Source organism: Quercus robur, chromosome 9 (assembly GCF_932294415.1).
Source record: "Quercus robur chromosome 9, dhQueRobu3.1, whole genome shotgun sequence".
NCBI classification, from domain to species: Eukaryota; Viridiplantae; Streptophyta; class Magnoliopsida; order Fagales; family Fagaceae; genus Quercus; species Quercus robur.
The window spans coordinates 34,399,995-34,414,060 of NC_065542.1; the positions used below are offsets into that span (position 1 = coordinate 34,399,995).

At 37.9% G+C, this 14,066-nt stretch overlaps 1 protein-coding gene across 1 annotated transcript; it reads left to right on the forward strand.

The window, feature by feature from the left end:
• The first annotated feature begins 6,844 nt into the window (after positions 1 to 6,844).
• On the forward strand, positions 6,845 to 10,223 carry LOC126698188 (caffeic acid 3-O-methyltransferase-like). Its single transcript, XM_050395234.1, has 4 exons — positions 6,845 to 7,519; positions 8,266 to 8,576; positions 9,302 to 9,366; positions 9,808 to 10,223. The coding sequence occupies exons 1-4, from the start codon at positions 7,089 to 7,091 to the stop codon at positions 10,114 to 10,116; spliced, it is 1,116 nt and encodes a 371-aa protein (XP_050251191.1). The 5' UTR covers positions 6,845 to 7,088; the 3' UTR covers positions 10,117 to 10,223.
• The last annotated feature ends 3,843 nt before the right edge of the window (positions 10,224 to 14,066 follow it).

Consider the following 14,066-nt stretch of genomic DNA (forward strand, 5'->3'; position numbering starts at 1 on the left):
ATCTCTAAGGACAGAAACCTGACCCTCGGCTCGATCATATTCGCCGAGCAGGTGAAAACCTTACAAATAAATCTCTAAGGACAGAAACCTGACCCTCGGCTCGATCATATTTGCCGAGCAGGTGGAAACCTTACAAATAAATCTCTAAGGACAGAAACTTGACCCTCGGCTCGATCATAGTCACCGAGCAGGTGGAAACCTTACAAATAAATCTCTAAGGTCAGAAGCCTGACACTAGACTCGGTCAAAGTCACCGAGCAGGTGGAAACCTTATAGCTAAAAATCTTTAAAGACAAAAACCTGGTACTTGGCTCGATTAGAACCAACGAACGGGTCTAGACCTTATAACTAAAAACACAAAGGACAAAAGCATGACTCCCGGTTAAGCTAAATGACCCAAAGCACTGGCATAATTCCCGCGAAACAAACCAATTGACAAAAATTCATGCAACTGATTAAAATAAAAGTCAAACGGAAAGCATGTTACTCGTCAAATAGATAAAAGTAACTGTTCATGCACCACATCCCGGTGCCTTAGGCAAATAAACCTTTGAAATTCGAAAATTGATAAAAACAAAGTAATAATACAAAAAGGCTATAAAGGAAATCAATTGGAAGGTCGGGCAGGATCAGTCACTTCTGCTTGGACGGTCAGGGGGAAAGGCGGGTCTTCACCAAGAAGCTCCTGCACAGTCGGGATGCTGGTGACTTCCACTTCCTCGGGCTCAGCGTGCGCATCAATTTGTTCAACCAGCTCCCTCATACTGGCCGTTTCCTCCTCGTCAATAGCGGTCGGGGCTTCCTGGACGGCAGGGACAGGGCTCGGAAACGGAATTTGGCCGGGGTCCCTCAGATGCGAATCTTCAGGAGCTCCCATTGCTTGGAGAGCGGCGAACCACCCGGCATCAAAACCCATATGCCGAGCCCGAGCCACTACTGGCTCTGCTGAATTTTCGGCATCAGCGAAGCCCTCGTTGTACCACTTTTGCTCCGCGGCCTCCAAGGCTGCCCTGAGGTCGGCTATCTCATCGGCGTTGGCGGTATTAAGGCTGATGGCTTCGGCTAACTTGACCTCCGTCTCGTTCTGCTTCGCCAGGATCTCCGCACACCTCTTCTTGGCCAATGCCCGATTCTTCTCTGCAGCAACAGCCTTCTTCTCGGCAGACTCGGCAGCTTTAAGCTTTTCCTTCGCCGTTTTGGCTGCCGACTCCCGCGCACTCTTCTCGCGCTCTACTTCCTCGGCCAGATCCCGTGTCCGACTGGCTACTATGTGAGCCAGTTGAGCAGCCTGGCAAACCCAAAAATTAATAAAGAGGCAGAAAAAGATGCATGGAAAGAAAATGAAGAAGCTAAGTAATTACCGCAATGGCGTGCCACTCTAACCGGCGCCCCACAGACTCCTCGGATCCCTCCTCAAAGGTATGCACGTCCTTGGGAAGAAGGAGACCTTCGGCCAAAGTTTGGGCAATACGGCCGCCCTCTCCCTTCTCCCACATCCGAACACAGGCGGTTGAGGGCAGTGGTTTGCCGTCCAACATAAACTTTGGCTTCCATGCTGGAGCCACCTGAGAGGAGGACGCAACCCCCGTGCCAGCTTGGGTCGGTGGCTCACGGATAACAATTCCTCCTGTTGGTTGGGGAGGAGTCTGGACTGCGGCATCCCCCGGGCCCGTGGAAGGTTGATCGGTCACTTTCTGCTTCTTACAGGCCCGTCCGGACTGCGAAGGGGGTGGAGGCTGAGACACTTGACCCCGACCCTGAGTAGGCGGGGGCTGATTGGGCTGCCGGGCACCGGGCACAAACCGGTCGATGGTCATAACTCTCCTAGACACCATCCTTGCACCGGGTTGGATAGCTTCAGCTAGCAAGGCAGCCGCTTCTATCACTTGCTGTTGAGGCTCGGCGGGTGGATTCTTGGGATTGGGCTGCTCTTGGGCTTGGTTTCCTTGCTGTATGGCTTCGTGGGCTATCTCTCTAAGGCGCTGAAATACCCGTTCCGCGGACTCGTCTCGCAAGGGAGCTAGCTCGTCTGAGGCAGTAAACCGCCGACCAAATTCTCTTGCCTCCCCGGTTGTAAGTTTCGGAGGCAAAAAGTTTACGTACCGGACGTCTATATATGATAGCAGGGGGCTGTCAACTAATAGTGCCTGCTTGAAGGTCTGCCAAGTAGAGTAAACTGGCTCTACTCCGAGGATCAAATGCGAGGCCCGGAGTTGTTCGTCCCAATGCACATATATCTCGGAACGGAGGACGAAGTTCAGATCCTTGACGTGGACGGGTCTGAGGTCTGGAACGAACACCTTGCCGTCTGCAAAAGAGCAAGTATCGCATTAGTATGTAACAATAAGAAGAAAAAGAGAAGCAGAGGAAAGCAATTATATCAAGGGAATAGTACGAACCCACTTCACACCGTGAAAGGGGGCAAGGGACGTCCCCGGCAAACCAATTGCCGCGCACCCTAACAAACTCCCTGGCGGAGTTCCTGTTCGAGTCAGGTAGGCATGATATCAGCCGTACCCGATTATCTCTTGTCTTTAAGTAATAGTTGGTGGATTTGTTCCCACAGAGGCTATACATATGGTTAATGTCATGGTGGTTTAACTGTAAGTTAAAGGTATGGTTCAACTTACTGACGCAGCTAACTACCCGGTAAAAGTTGGGGGGAAGCTGGTCAGGACACAGCCCGTAGTACGTGAGTGCGTTTATCAAGAGGGGATCCACGGGGAACCTAACCCCTCCTTCTAAAATTGACATCAAAGGGAAAAAGGCTGTGCCCCGCCCTCGGTGGAGTTCAATATCACTCTCATGGCAGTAGGCCACATCCACGTCATCGGGAACATTAAATTTACTCCTAAAGGTGGCTAAAGCAGCCGGGGATTCTAGAAGGTAAGAGTAACCCATCTATAGTGACTAAAACTACAAAAGGGGAACTTGAAGAAATAAAGCTGAAGGAACTGGAAGGGGAAGAAAAACTTACTTTGGGTTCTAAGGAGGAAAGGAGCACTGGGCAAGCGAGTAAGCGCACAGTGATTTGGTCGGCAGAGAGTAAGCGCAAGAAATCAGAGGTGAAGGAAAAATGAAATGATGTTCAGAGGGGGACTATTTATAGAGCTAAAAGGAAAGGCGGGAGAAGAAACGTTTAATCAAGCAATAAATGGGCACGATTTACGAGCGGCCCATCAAATGCCAAACGTAAGTGATTCGCGCGCCGCTTCGGTTCACGAACCGACAGGCAATAATTGCGTTTGCATCTGGCGCTGCGAAACGGCGCATCTTTTGAGATGAATATTAATGAGAAGCCGTAGTCACGAGTCCCAGGCTATAAGATTCCCGAGGTTAAAAGTCCCAGACGACTCCTTGATTCTTCTCGGTGACCGAGTACGAATCAAGGGGTGGCTAATGTACGGCACCGAGACCCCAAAGCCCATACCGGCATTAAGCCCAAGCCCATACAGGTCCTGGGCCCAGGCCCTTACAAGTTTTGGATGTAGGCCCAGCGGAAAGGTCCAGTTACCCTACGCCCTTCTTGACACTGCCTTAACGTGAAAACAAGTTTTGGGGTCTGAGTTCCAACAGACGATCGGTTTAACTTTCCCGGGCAAGCGAATTGGCCGTGTTCGGGAAAGTCATGATATGCATGGGAAACTGAGTTGCCGAACATAATCCATCAAGCAGGAACCAAGTTCCAAGGTCATAAATGCTGCACCGCCCTCTCACCTAAACATCCACTTTGACCAGATAATATTGGACCTTTAGTAGCACTAACGGTGGCTGTAATCATAATCTCCCCACTAACCTTGGCTATAAATAGAAGAAATTGGGGAGAAGAAGGGGTTCAGAAAAATTGAGAGAAAACCATCAAGTGAGAAAGAATAAACTGAGTGTTGCTTTGAGTCTCTCTGCCGAGAACGACCCAAAGTAGGAAATCCTCAAACCCACTACAAATAAATTGTGAGCCTAAGTAATTTAAGGCCCAGAAGTCCCGTACTTGGTTCTTACATCACTGATTTTGTGAACTTTGCAACTAAATTCAAGTCAGCGTTCAAGAAGACCCCAACATTTGTAACTGTTACATCTATTGGTTTTTTGTTTTTGGTGTGATGATCGAGAAGTAGTATTTTGGGTTCTTCAACACATCGAGAATGGTGCATGTAAGCAAGGTGTGGATCATTAATGATATTGCGCCATTATTGAGAGACGGACCTGAATTTGAGAAGTGACTTGATGGGTAGTCGTGAAAAGATTTCAAAGAGGACATCTGAGGGAAACTTCACCATGCTTTTTTACCATGCAGTTGGTGTAGAAGCCTAGAAATAACAACCCTAAAGTTCCTAAAAAGAAAAGAAAAGAAATAACAACCTTAACATCCATAACAGTCAAGAAAACAATTATGAAGACTACTTTGTGGTTTGGTGTGGCGACTGTGGTATATGAGGAGTGAGAGTGAGTCTATCGTGTGGTAGTATTCAATTTAATTCTTAATAAACCCTAATAGTGATGTAGTGACCAGAGAATTAGAGAAAGAGATAAGGAAGAGTCCAAAACAAAATAGAAAACGGTATGAGAAAGGAGGTGTTTGCGTTTGAATTCATCTTAAAAGTCCTAAACCAAATTAAAAAATATAAATAAAAAATGCTAATGTGGAAAATTGTGGGAGTTTCAAAAGTTTCGGTTTTATATATATACTAGTGAAAGTCCCATGCGTTGCACGGTTTTAGTCATGAATTTTGTATATTTGTCTGTATATATAATATATCTAATTACAAATTAGAATGATCAATAAAAACTTTTCAATTTTTTTAAAATAATTCCTTATTTATTTATGAAGAGAGGGATTATCCTAGATGAATTAATTTCAAATTTATGATTAAAAAATCAATTGTACTCGTACACCTAAAAGAAATTTAATTTTTATGTCTTATTTTGATATTTATATTATCTGTTTTAGTGTTGACTTTATTCAAATGGTTATAACTTACTAATAAATAAATATAACACTCTAACTTAAATTAATGTCTGTAATTGTATTGTGCTTTACCCTTTAAAAACAGATATATTAATATTACACAGGAAAAAGTTAATGAATTAATAATTAAAACATTTGAAAACAAAATTAAGCTAAAATCCCAATTTATTATTGAAAAACAATCCAATAAACTTTTTTATAAATAAAAAAAGAAGAAGAAAATGGAGTTAAGTAAATATAAACTTACATAGGAATTTGGACTGATAGATATAATAACAATTTTAAATCCTTCTTTTTCCCTTGTATCCAATTTCATGTTGACAGCAAATTTTGCTTTTAAAAAAGATAGATTACATGGATCAAAGTACCAAACAAAAACTACAACAAATTAAATCCAAAACAAATTAAACCCACAATCAAATATTGATGTCAACAACAATTAATAATCATGTGATGAGAAAATAAATGGTACAATATATTGCTTGCTATATTGACATCTAAAAAAAACACTAAAAGGTGCGATGACTATGAGATTAAGAAAGACAGAAGTTTATATTTTCAGCATAATCCGTAATAAAAACATAGAATTTCAGCATATCAATAAAACTTGTTGATAAAAATCATATAGTATATAATAAAAAGGCAACAAATACACAAAATATATTCAATTTTTTATAATAAAAAAATACCTGCAAGGTTGTAGGTATGGTAGAGAGAAGGGAAGAATATAGCAAATAATTGTAAGGTAGGTAGAAGAAAAAATAATACTCCAAAAAACTATGTGTATATATAGAGAGAATTTTAAGTTGTGAAGAAGATGATATGAACAAAAAGAATGAGTTTAGGTGAAAATCAAATACTTTTTTTTTTTTTAACTTTATTATTAGGATAAAGTTGACATAAGATGCAAATGCATCTAAAATAAATAAATAAATAAACATAGTTCAATTCTATCTTTAATTAATATATATATATATATATATATATTATTTTCTTTTACGTATTTTTTTCCTCTTTTTTTTTTAATTTAAATTCTATCCTATTGATTTCAGGATTTGTTGATAACATTTTAGATAGACACAAATGTAGTTGTAGTTGTAAATCAAATACTTTTTTTATTACTTGATTATTAGGAAAAAGATGACATAAGATGTATATTAAAAAAAAAAAAAAACAACAACAACAACAATAACGTACTAAAAAAATTAACAAAAATGTAGGTTGATGCACAATAGTATTCAATTCTATCTTCTTCTTTTTTCTTTTCTTTTTTTTTTAAAAAATTCTATCTCATTTGCTTTTACGTTTTTTTTTTTATTGAAATTCTATCATTTTTTTTATAGGTAATTCTATCCTTTTTATTGTTGAAATTCTATCTTTCTCTTTTTTTTTTTTTTTTTTTTTGCTTTTACGTTTTTTTTTTATAGGTAATTCTATCCAATTGATTTTAGGCTTTGTTGATAATATTTTAGATAGACACAATTGTAAGTTGTTGACTTGTAGTTGTATGTTACCAACTAACTAAGTTTAATCTCTTTTTGAAATTTTAGATAACACTTATTGTGGATTGCATATTTTAATAAAATACTTATTGTTATTTTATCTAAAAAATAATAAGAACAAATAAAATTTTATTTTAATCTAAAAATTACTATAATTTGGTGCAATCACTTGGCACAATCATAGCTTTTAAGCCTAACTTTTATTATATAGTACAAGATATGATATAAATGATTTTTCAGCAAACTCTTGATAATTTCTCAATCATATTTAAATATTATTTTTTATCACTATAATTTTTTTTTAGTGCATCTTTACAAATTTTCTAAGTCAACAAATTGTTTTGTTCATCTACAGTACTCTTCGCAAAAAGAGAGTGACTGTACATAAGCAAAAAACAAAAAGATTTGCTATTTTGCGGATACTGTTGTACAGTTGTACATGATTTTCAAGGCCTCATTTCCTATTTTGCCAATGATTTTGGTTATGGCTCTTCCATTGGAGATGCTCTAATAAAGATGCCATTTTGCAAGTTCGAACTACAAACTTCGAGACTCGTGGATCAGAAGATTCAGAACCCACACCTCTTACATTGAGACCCGTGCATCCACAGGGACGTGAGATGAGTAGCTCCGAACAAACTCTCCCGAATCCGATAACCCATCAAGAAGAAGATGAAGAAGAAGTGGGAAAATTGGCGGTCCGGTTAGCAAACGCGGTGATTCTTCCGATGGTTCTGAAGTCAGCCTTGGAGCTCAACATCATTGAAATAATCTCAGACGCGGGCGCCGGCGCGTTCCTCTCACCTTCGGAGGTTGCGGCTAAGCTGCCCACCAAGAACCAGGAAGCGCCGGTTCTGCTGGACCGGATGCTTCGGCTCTTGGCTAGCTATTCCATCCTCAAGTGCACGCTCCGAACCAGAGGAACAGACGGAGAGACTGAAAGATTGTATGGTGTGGGACCCATTTGCAAGTTCCTCCTTAAGAACACAGATGAAGGCTCTGTTGCTCCTCTCTTCTTGTTGCATCACGATAAGGTCTTCATGGAAAGCTGGTAATTATTGATTAATCCCATGTTTTCTCATCCTGGTTAGTAGTTTTTATCATATTTATAAACTCTGTCAATTATGCTTTTCAGGATTTTTTTTTTATTTTTTTATTTTTTTTATTTTAAAGTTGGTTCTTTAGTAGTTTAGTTCAAAATGTTATATTGCACATGTTAAAATAAACATGAAAAAAAAAAGTAAAAGTGATCATTTGGGCTATGTGGTATATATGGTTGATGCATAACTGAAATGACCTATACAAAGTGATCACTGTATATAGTGATTATAAATGAATTTATAACTCATACTATTGACGTCGATTTCTTTTTTTCTTTTCTTTTTTGGTGTGGTACTAATGGGTTCTTAAAATGTGTCAATTATGCTTTTCAGGGGTAGTTTCTTTAGTAGTTTCGTTGAAAATGTTATATTGCACATGTTAAAAAAATGTAAGTGATTTGAGCCATGTGGTATTAATTATACTTGGTTGATACTTGATACATAACTGAAATGACCTATACAAAGTGTTCGTTGTATATAGTGAGTGTAAATGAATTTATAACTAACACTATTATACTCAAATTCTATTGATATATATATATATATATATATATATATTTTTGGTCTACTCCTGTATACTCTGCAGGTGTACTCCTCGAAGAACTTTGAATTATTAAGAATTCGAATGTCTAATCTAATGTGTTTTAACTTATTAAATGTTATGGTAGGCTTATTGAAGAGTCATGAATTTACGCAGGTACCACTTGAATGATGCCATACTAGAAGGAGGGATTCCCTTTAACAGGGCCTATGGGATGACAGCATTTGAATACCCTGGAACGGATCAAAGGTTCAACAGGGTATTCAACCAGGCAATGTCGAACCACACTACCATGATGATGAAGAAGATACTTGATGTGTACAAAGGGTTTGAAGGCCTTAAAGTGTTGGTTGATGTCGGTGGTGGAATTGGAGTTACCCTTAACATCATCACTTCAAAATATCCTCAGATTAAGGGCATCAATTTTGATCTGCCGCATGTTGTATCTGATGCACCTTCTTATCCAGGTAGTGTATTGGTTCTTTCTTTGACTTGGGTGTTAATGATACTTTAAGGTGTAAACAAAAATAAATATTAGGTTCTGTCATTCTTTGTTCATGTGTTTGATGATTGTCCCCTGACTCGATATCTGTTGCTATTAATGTCGTCGTTAAGATAATAGTTATCCCATGACTCACTCAATGTATTTGGCTAAATATTCTCATGCTTATAAGTCAAATATGCCATTGATGGGGGTTTGCTGATTCAGTTTTGAAGTAGGGAGAAGCTTGAGTTCTGTTGCGAACTTGGTTTTCTGATTTAGTTCTAAGTGGTACTAGTCTGGCTTGTAAACTCAATGCTAGTTATGTTTGTGTTGTGGTTGTTTCTAAGCTTGTTTCCCTTTGCTTAGTTGAGGTACTCTCTGGGCTTGTCTTGGGGGTTGTAGCTTTTTTTTTTTTTTTTTTTTTTTTTTTTTTTTCTCTGATGTATTTCAGACCTTAGGTCTGGTGGGATGCTGTTGTTGTTGCTGGTTTCCAGCTTGTGCTTTAAAAATAATTTCTTTATTATCAACCGAAAAAAAATGCCATTGATGTCTTTATTTTAGAAATAAAGCTGTCCCATGACTCATATGCGTTGCCAAACAACCGTGATGGCCCTTTATTTTTCACTTCTTGACCAGTCATAAATGCGAACTTCTGGTTTGATCAAATGTTTGCTGCTCTAACTTTTTCAAAAGCATGTCATGGTGTAGGTGTGGAGCATGTTGGGGGAGATATGTTCGAAAGCATTCCAAAAGGAGATGCCATTTTCATGAAGGTAAGTCTTTATGATTCTGTCAATTCTTTTCACTGAGCTTTGTAGATTTAATTTGTTGTTCAAACCAAATAACCATCTCATTAATGTTATAAAAGCTAAAATAAAATTTAAAGACCAACATTACATTATGATTCTAGGATAAGGATTACTAACATAGTAGGTTGGCATGTGGAGTCATAAAAAGACTATTGTATGAAACCTATCAACCCCATACCATGCCATAACCATGGCCTTGATTGTGGGGAGTTTTCCTTGCTTGAGCATGAGAGAGAGACATTCCCCCATAGATGGTTCTCTCTCTCACTCTCATCATTTTGATGTTGTATTTTGAGAAAATATACAATTATATATGCAGTAATTTTGGCACCAATGCAACCATGCCTGCAAAAAAAAAAAAAAAAAAACTTTGTTCTCCAATATCTTAGAACTTGAAATTTGCAGTGGATACTCCATGACTGGAGTGATGAGCATTGCTTGAAACTTCTCAAAAATTGCTGGAAAGCTCTTCCAAACTCTGGGAAGGTGATCCTTGTGGAATACATTCTTCCTGTGGTTCCTGAGAATAATGTTTCATCCAATATTGTCTTCGAGATAGATTTGTTCATGTTAGCTCAAAACCCAGGAGGAAAAGAAAGGTCTCAAAAAGATTTTGAGGAACTAGCTGTAAAATCTGGATTTTCAGGCTGTGAGGTCATATGCTGTGCTTACAACGGTTGGGTTATGGAGTTCCACAAGACAGCAGATCTATAATTTGCTAGTGTAACTTTTTCTTTTGTTTTGCTATTGCTATTTGTAGCTTATTTTAATGTCCAGCACCTTTGGTCTCAATAAATTGACTGTTGCTCCCTTTTCAACTATGTTAAGCTTTTCAGTTGTAACTTGTAAGTGATACTTTTTTTTTTTTTTTTTTTTTTTTTTTTGGTAAAAAAAAAAAAAAAAAAAAAAAAAAAAAAAATATGGGGGCCTTTATGGCTATATTTTACCCCCGGACAGGGCGCCGATCTGACATAGGCTCAAGCCGTTCTAGCCAAATCGTGCAGGGGGTTAACCCCACTAAGGATGCCCACCAACAATTGGCTGTGGAGGTGACTCGAACCCAAGCCTGACAAGCAGGGCCACAAGCTCCTTACCACTGAACCAACCAACGTGTTGGCACTTGTAAGTGATACTTAGTTTGTCATTTGTTGCTGTTGTTTTTGTTGGTAGAATAATTGAAGTGACTTATAGTAGGTATAATAATCTCATGTAAAAGCACAAATGCACAATGTGGAGGGTTTTTCTTTTTTTGAAGATAAGAGAAATGATTCCCATTTGCTCTGTGTCAAGTCCGGTTTATCCTTGTTTTCGCAATATAATCTGCGCCCCCACCCCCCCCCCCCCCCCCCCCCCAAAAAAAAAAAAAAAGTGGCATCTAAAATTTAAAAAGATGCATAAATGTGCCTTTACATGGAGATACAACGTTATCATTCAAGGAAAATAAAGTAATCTTCTATAATCCTATGTTTTTGTTCCTTTTGCACTGCAAATGTTAATATTTCTGTAGCACATTTTAGCTGCAAAATTTGATTCTTTGTCTCAACAAAATTCTCCATGTGATATAATGTGAAACCAGTGAACTTTTAGAGTTAAGCAGTGATATGAAGGAATAAATTGCTAAACAATCAATAATATGACCTTGAATTAATCCTGATTTTTAAACATTATAATTAGTACTAGAATCTAGAGGCTAAAATGCTCGATTTTGGATTATAAATCGAGTCTTTGAGGGTCAGTTTTCATGTTCTGATTGGATCCGAGGTGGCAGTTTGTCCACTTGGAAATCGAGTCTTAGAAACTTGATTTATATATTGACGCTCAAAGACTCAATTTGTTTTTTAAATCATTTAGATTGAAAAGATGAAATTTCATAAAATTTCAACAAGTGTTGGAGTACAAAACACAAACACAGATCAGCCAGTACAAAACATCCAACCAAATCTACCCCCAACAACCACCTAAAATCCAGATTAAAATTTATAAAAAAAAAAAAAAAAAAAAAAAAAAAAAACCATCAGATTAGAGAGAGAAAGAACCCATCAAATCAGAGAGAGAAAGAACCCATTAGATCAAAGAGAGAAAGACCCAGATCGCGCAGCCTGGGTCGCACTGCCTGGGTCGCACGTTCTGGGTGGTGCGGCCTGGTTGTTGCGGCTTGGGTCTTGCGCTGCCTGGCTGGATCGGGTTTCGGGTTGCTTGGCGTGGAGTGGACCTACGAGTGCCGGTGATCTTCATCTTTGAAAGCTAGTAGATTTGCCCATTTAGAGAGAGAGAGAGAGAGAGAGAGAGAGAGAAGGTGTTTGAGTTTGCGTGTGTGAAAGTGAAAGTGAACTGAATGGGTTAGCTTATAAATCGAGTCTTAGAGACTCGATTTCCAGGTGGTCGCCACGTGGAAAAAATGCCACATCAGATGTGATCAGACCATGGAAATTGAGTCTATAGCCCCTAAATCGAGTCTCTTAGACTCGAAATGCTAGTAAAAAATATAGTTTAAAAATAGTGACTACTAATTATATTGTTTGGCAAATAGTGCTAATTTCCTATTTTGGCCCGACTTTGTGTTGGTTGTAGGCTTAGAGTGCCTCACCAAGAGGAAATTACCTAGGAAGCATGAGTGCGGATTCGAGTTCAGATATGGGTGCGGTGTAGTTACACATCAATTTTTGAAAAAATAGGACACGAGTGCAGCGAAATACATTAATTAATTAATTATTGAATATATTTTTATTTATATTTTCTATATATAATTAAGATTTTTTTTCATATAATGTTAAAAAATATATATCAATTTAAGAGCAATAATGGATAATAAAGTGAATATATAACTATTAAATGATAAATCTATAATAATTATAAATCTATATTTCCTCCAATATATCAAATTAAGTATTTCCTCTCTTATTTTTCTTTTTTTAATAAATATTTCCACCCATATCAGGTCCTATTTCGAACCATTTTGAACCGAATCAGACCGAATTAGGTAACATTGAAAAAAAAAAATTGTCGGTGGATGCGCATCCATGCAAATCTAACTTAGGTGCGCCAACCAAATCGACACACCTGGGCTTCCTTGGAAATTACCAAGTCGTGAGATGATTGTAACATGTGAAATCAGAAGCCTTAATGTTAAGATCAGCTTTGATCTACTTTAACTACATTGATCGTTGCTAAACATAGAATTTAAATAAAATATATTCAAGACTAAACAAAGAACAACTATGCGACTTTGATGCAATACTTAACTTCAAGGAAATAGATTCGATGCTAAGTTAAGCTAGTTTGTAAAAAATTATTAATTTATGGAGGGAAACTTCACCACCGTTCATGGATTTTTTTTTTTTTTTTTTTTTTTTTTTTTTTTTGTGAAGCTTGAAATTTTATCAAGCACTAGCAAAATGAATTACATTGTGTACAGGAGCTACCTCAATCATACATGGGTAGTCTTCTATCCAAGTTTCATAACTTAAAATGTCTTTAGCGTATTGAGCTAAGATATGTGCTGGTCTACTTCCTTGTCGCTTGATACGAGAAAATACACCGATCAGAAACAATGTAGTTGAACTGCAATACCGTAGATAACAAAGGAGATCGCTGAGCACTAGTTGTATCTGACAAGGAATTTTTGTATACTATCAACAAGTCACACTAAGATAATGTCCCTAATTCCCACATCCCAAGCAAAATGAACCCCTTCTTCCATAGTCTTCACCTTTAACTCTAGAGTGCCCATTGGTACAGAAATCTTTTTCTCAACGTTGCTATCACACAAATTTTATGATCCTAAATTACCACACTAGTTCCATTTTCCTTGAATTGTTCAAACACATCTGCATCAACATTAACCTTATACCATGGTGGTTTTGGAGGTTGCCAACAGACCTCCTCCTCCATTGTTACATCTTGCAACCGGAAGTTGGCCACTTGAAACTCTTCCAAGTAAGCCTTTGCATGACCTAAGCGTGATTAGCTACCTATCATTAATTGATGTTATTGCCAACTGAGGACTAAGAGAGCAGGTAGTTTCCGCTAATAAAAAAAATATCTGTGAACTGTTGACAAAGGTTCATAGATTTTTATATTTTGTGGGAAGGTACTACCGTGTTAGGCACCCTACAATATAACGGTTACCAGTTACCTCATTGCTACTTGGGTAGTATCAATATTTTTTATCATGTGTTGGTATTTTGGATTTGTTTGAGGCCAAGGTTTGTAATGGTTACCCAATTTTGCCACTTCATGTATTGTAAAAGAAAGTTTTAGAATTTGGTGTTTGTAAATTGTTGATATATATGAACCATGAAGTAAAGCACTGAAATGCAATAAAGAACAACACTCAATTTGCTTACAGCCTTACACATGGGGAGTGAAAGCTGACACTGGACAGGCGTAATTGCCCCCTTGGCCGGCCAACAAATTAATAGCCACTATTTGCCCTTGTCCCCTCCCCCAAAAACTGCTAATACTAAAAAAACTTACACAACTCGCCATGCATGGACGGATGTAATTGGCCCCTTGGCCGGCCAACAAATTAACAGCCACTATAATCAATACCTTTTGTATCTTTTTATATACACTATTATCTCCTTTTATATATCAAATTAATATAGATATAGATATTTCCTACTTTATTAATGTCTTGAAAGATTCAAAACTTACGTAAAGAA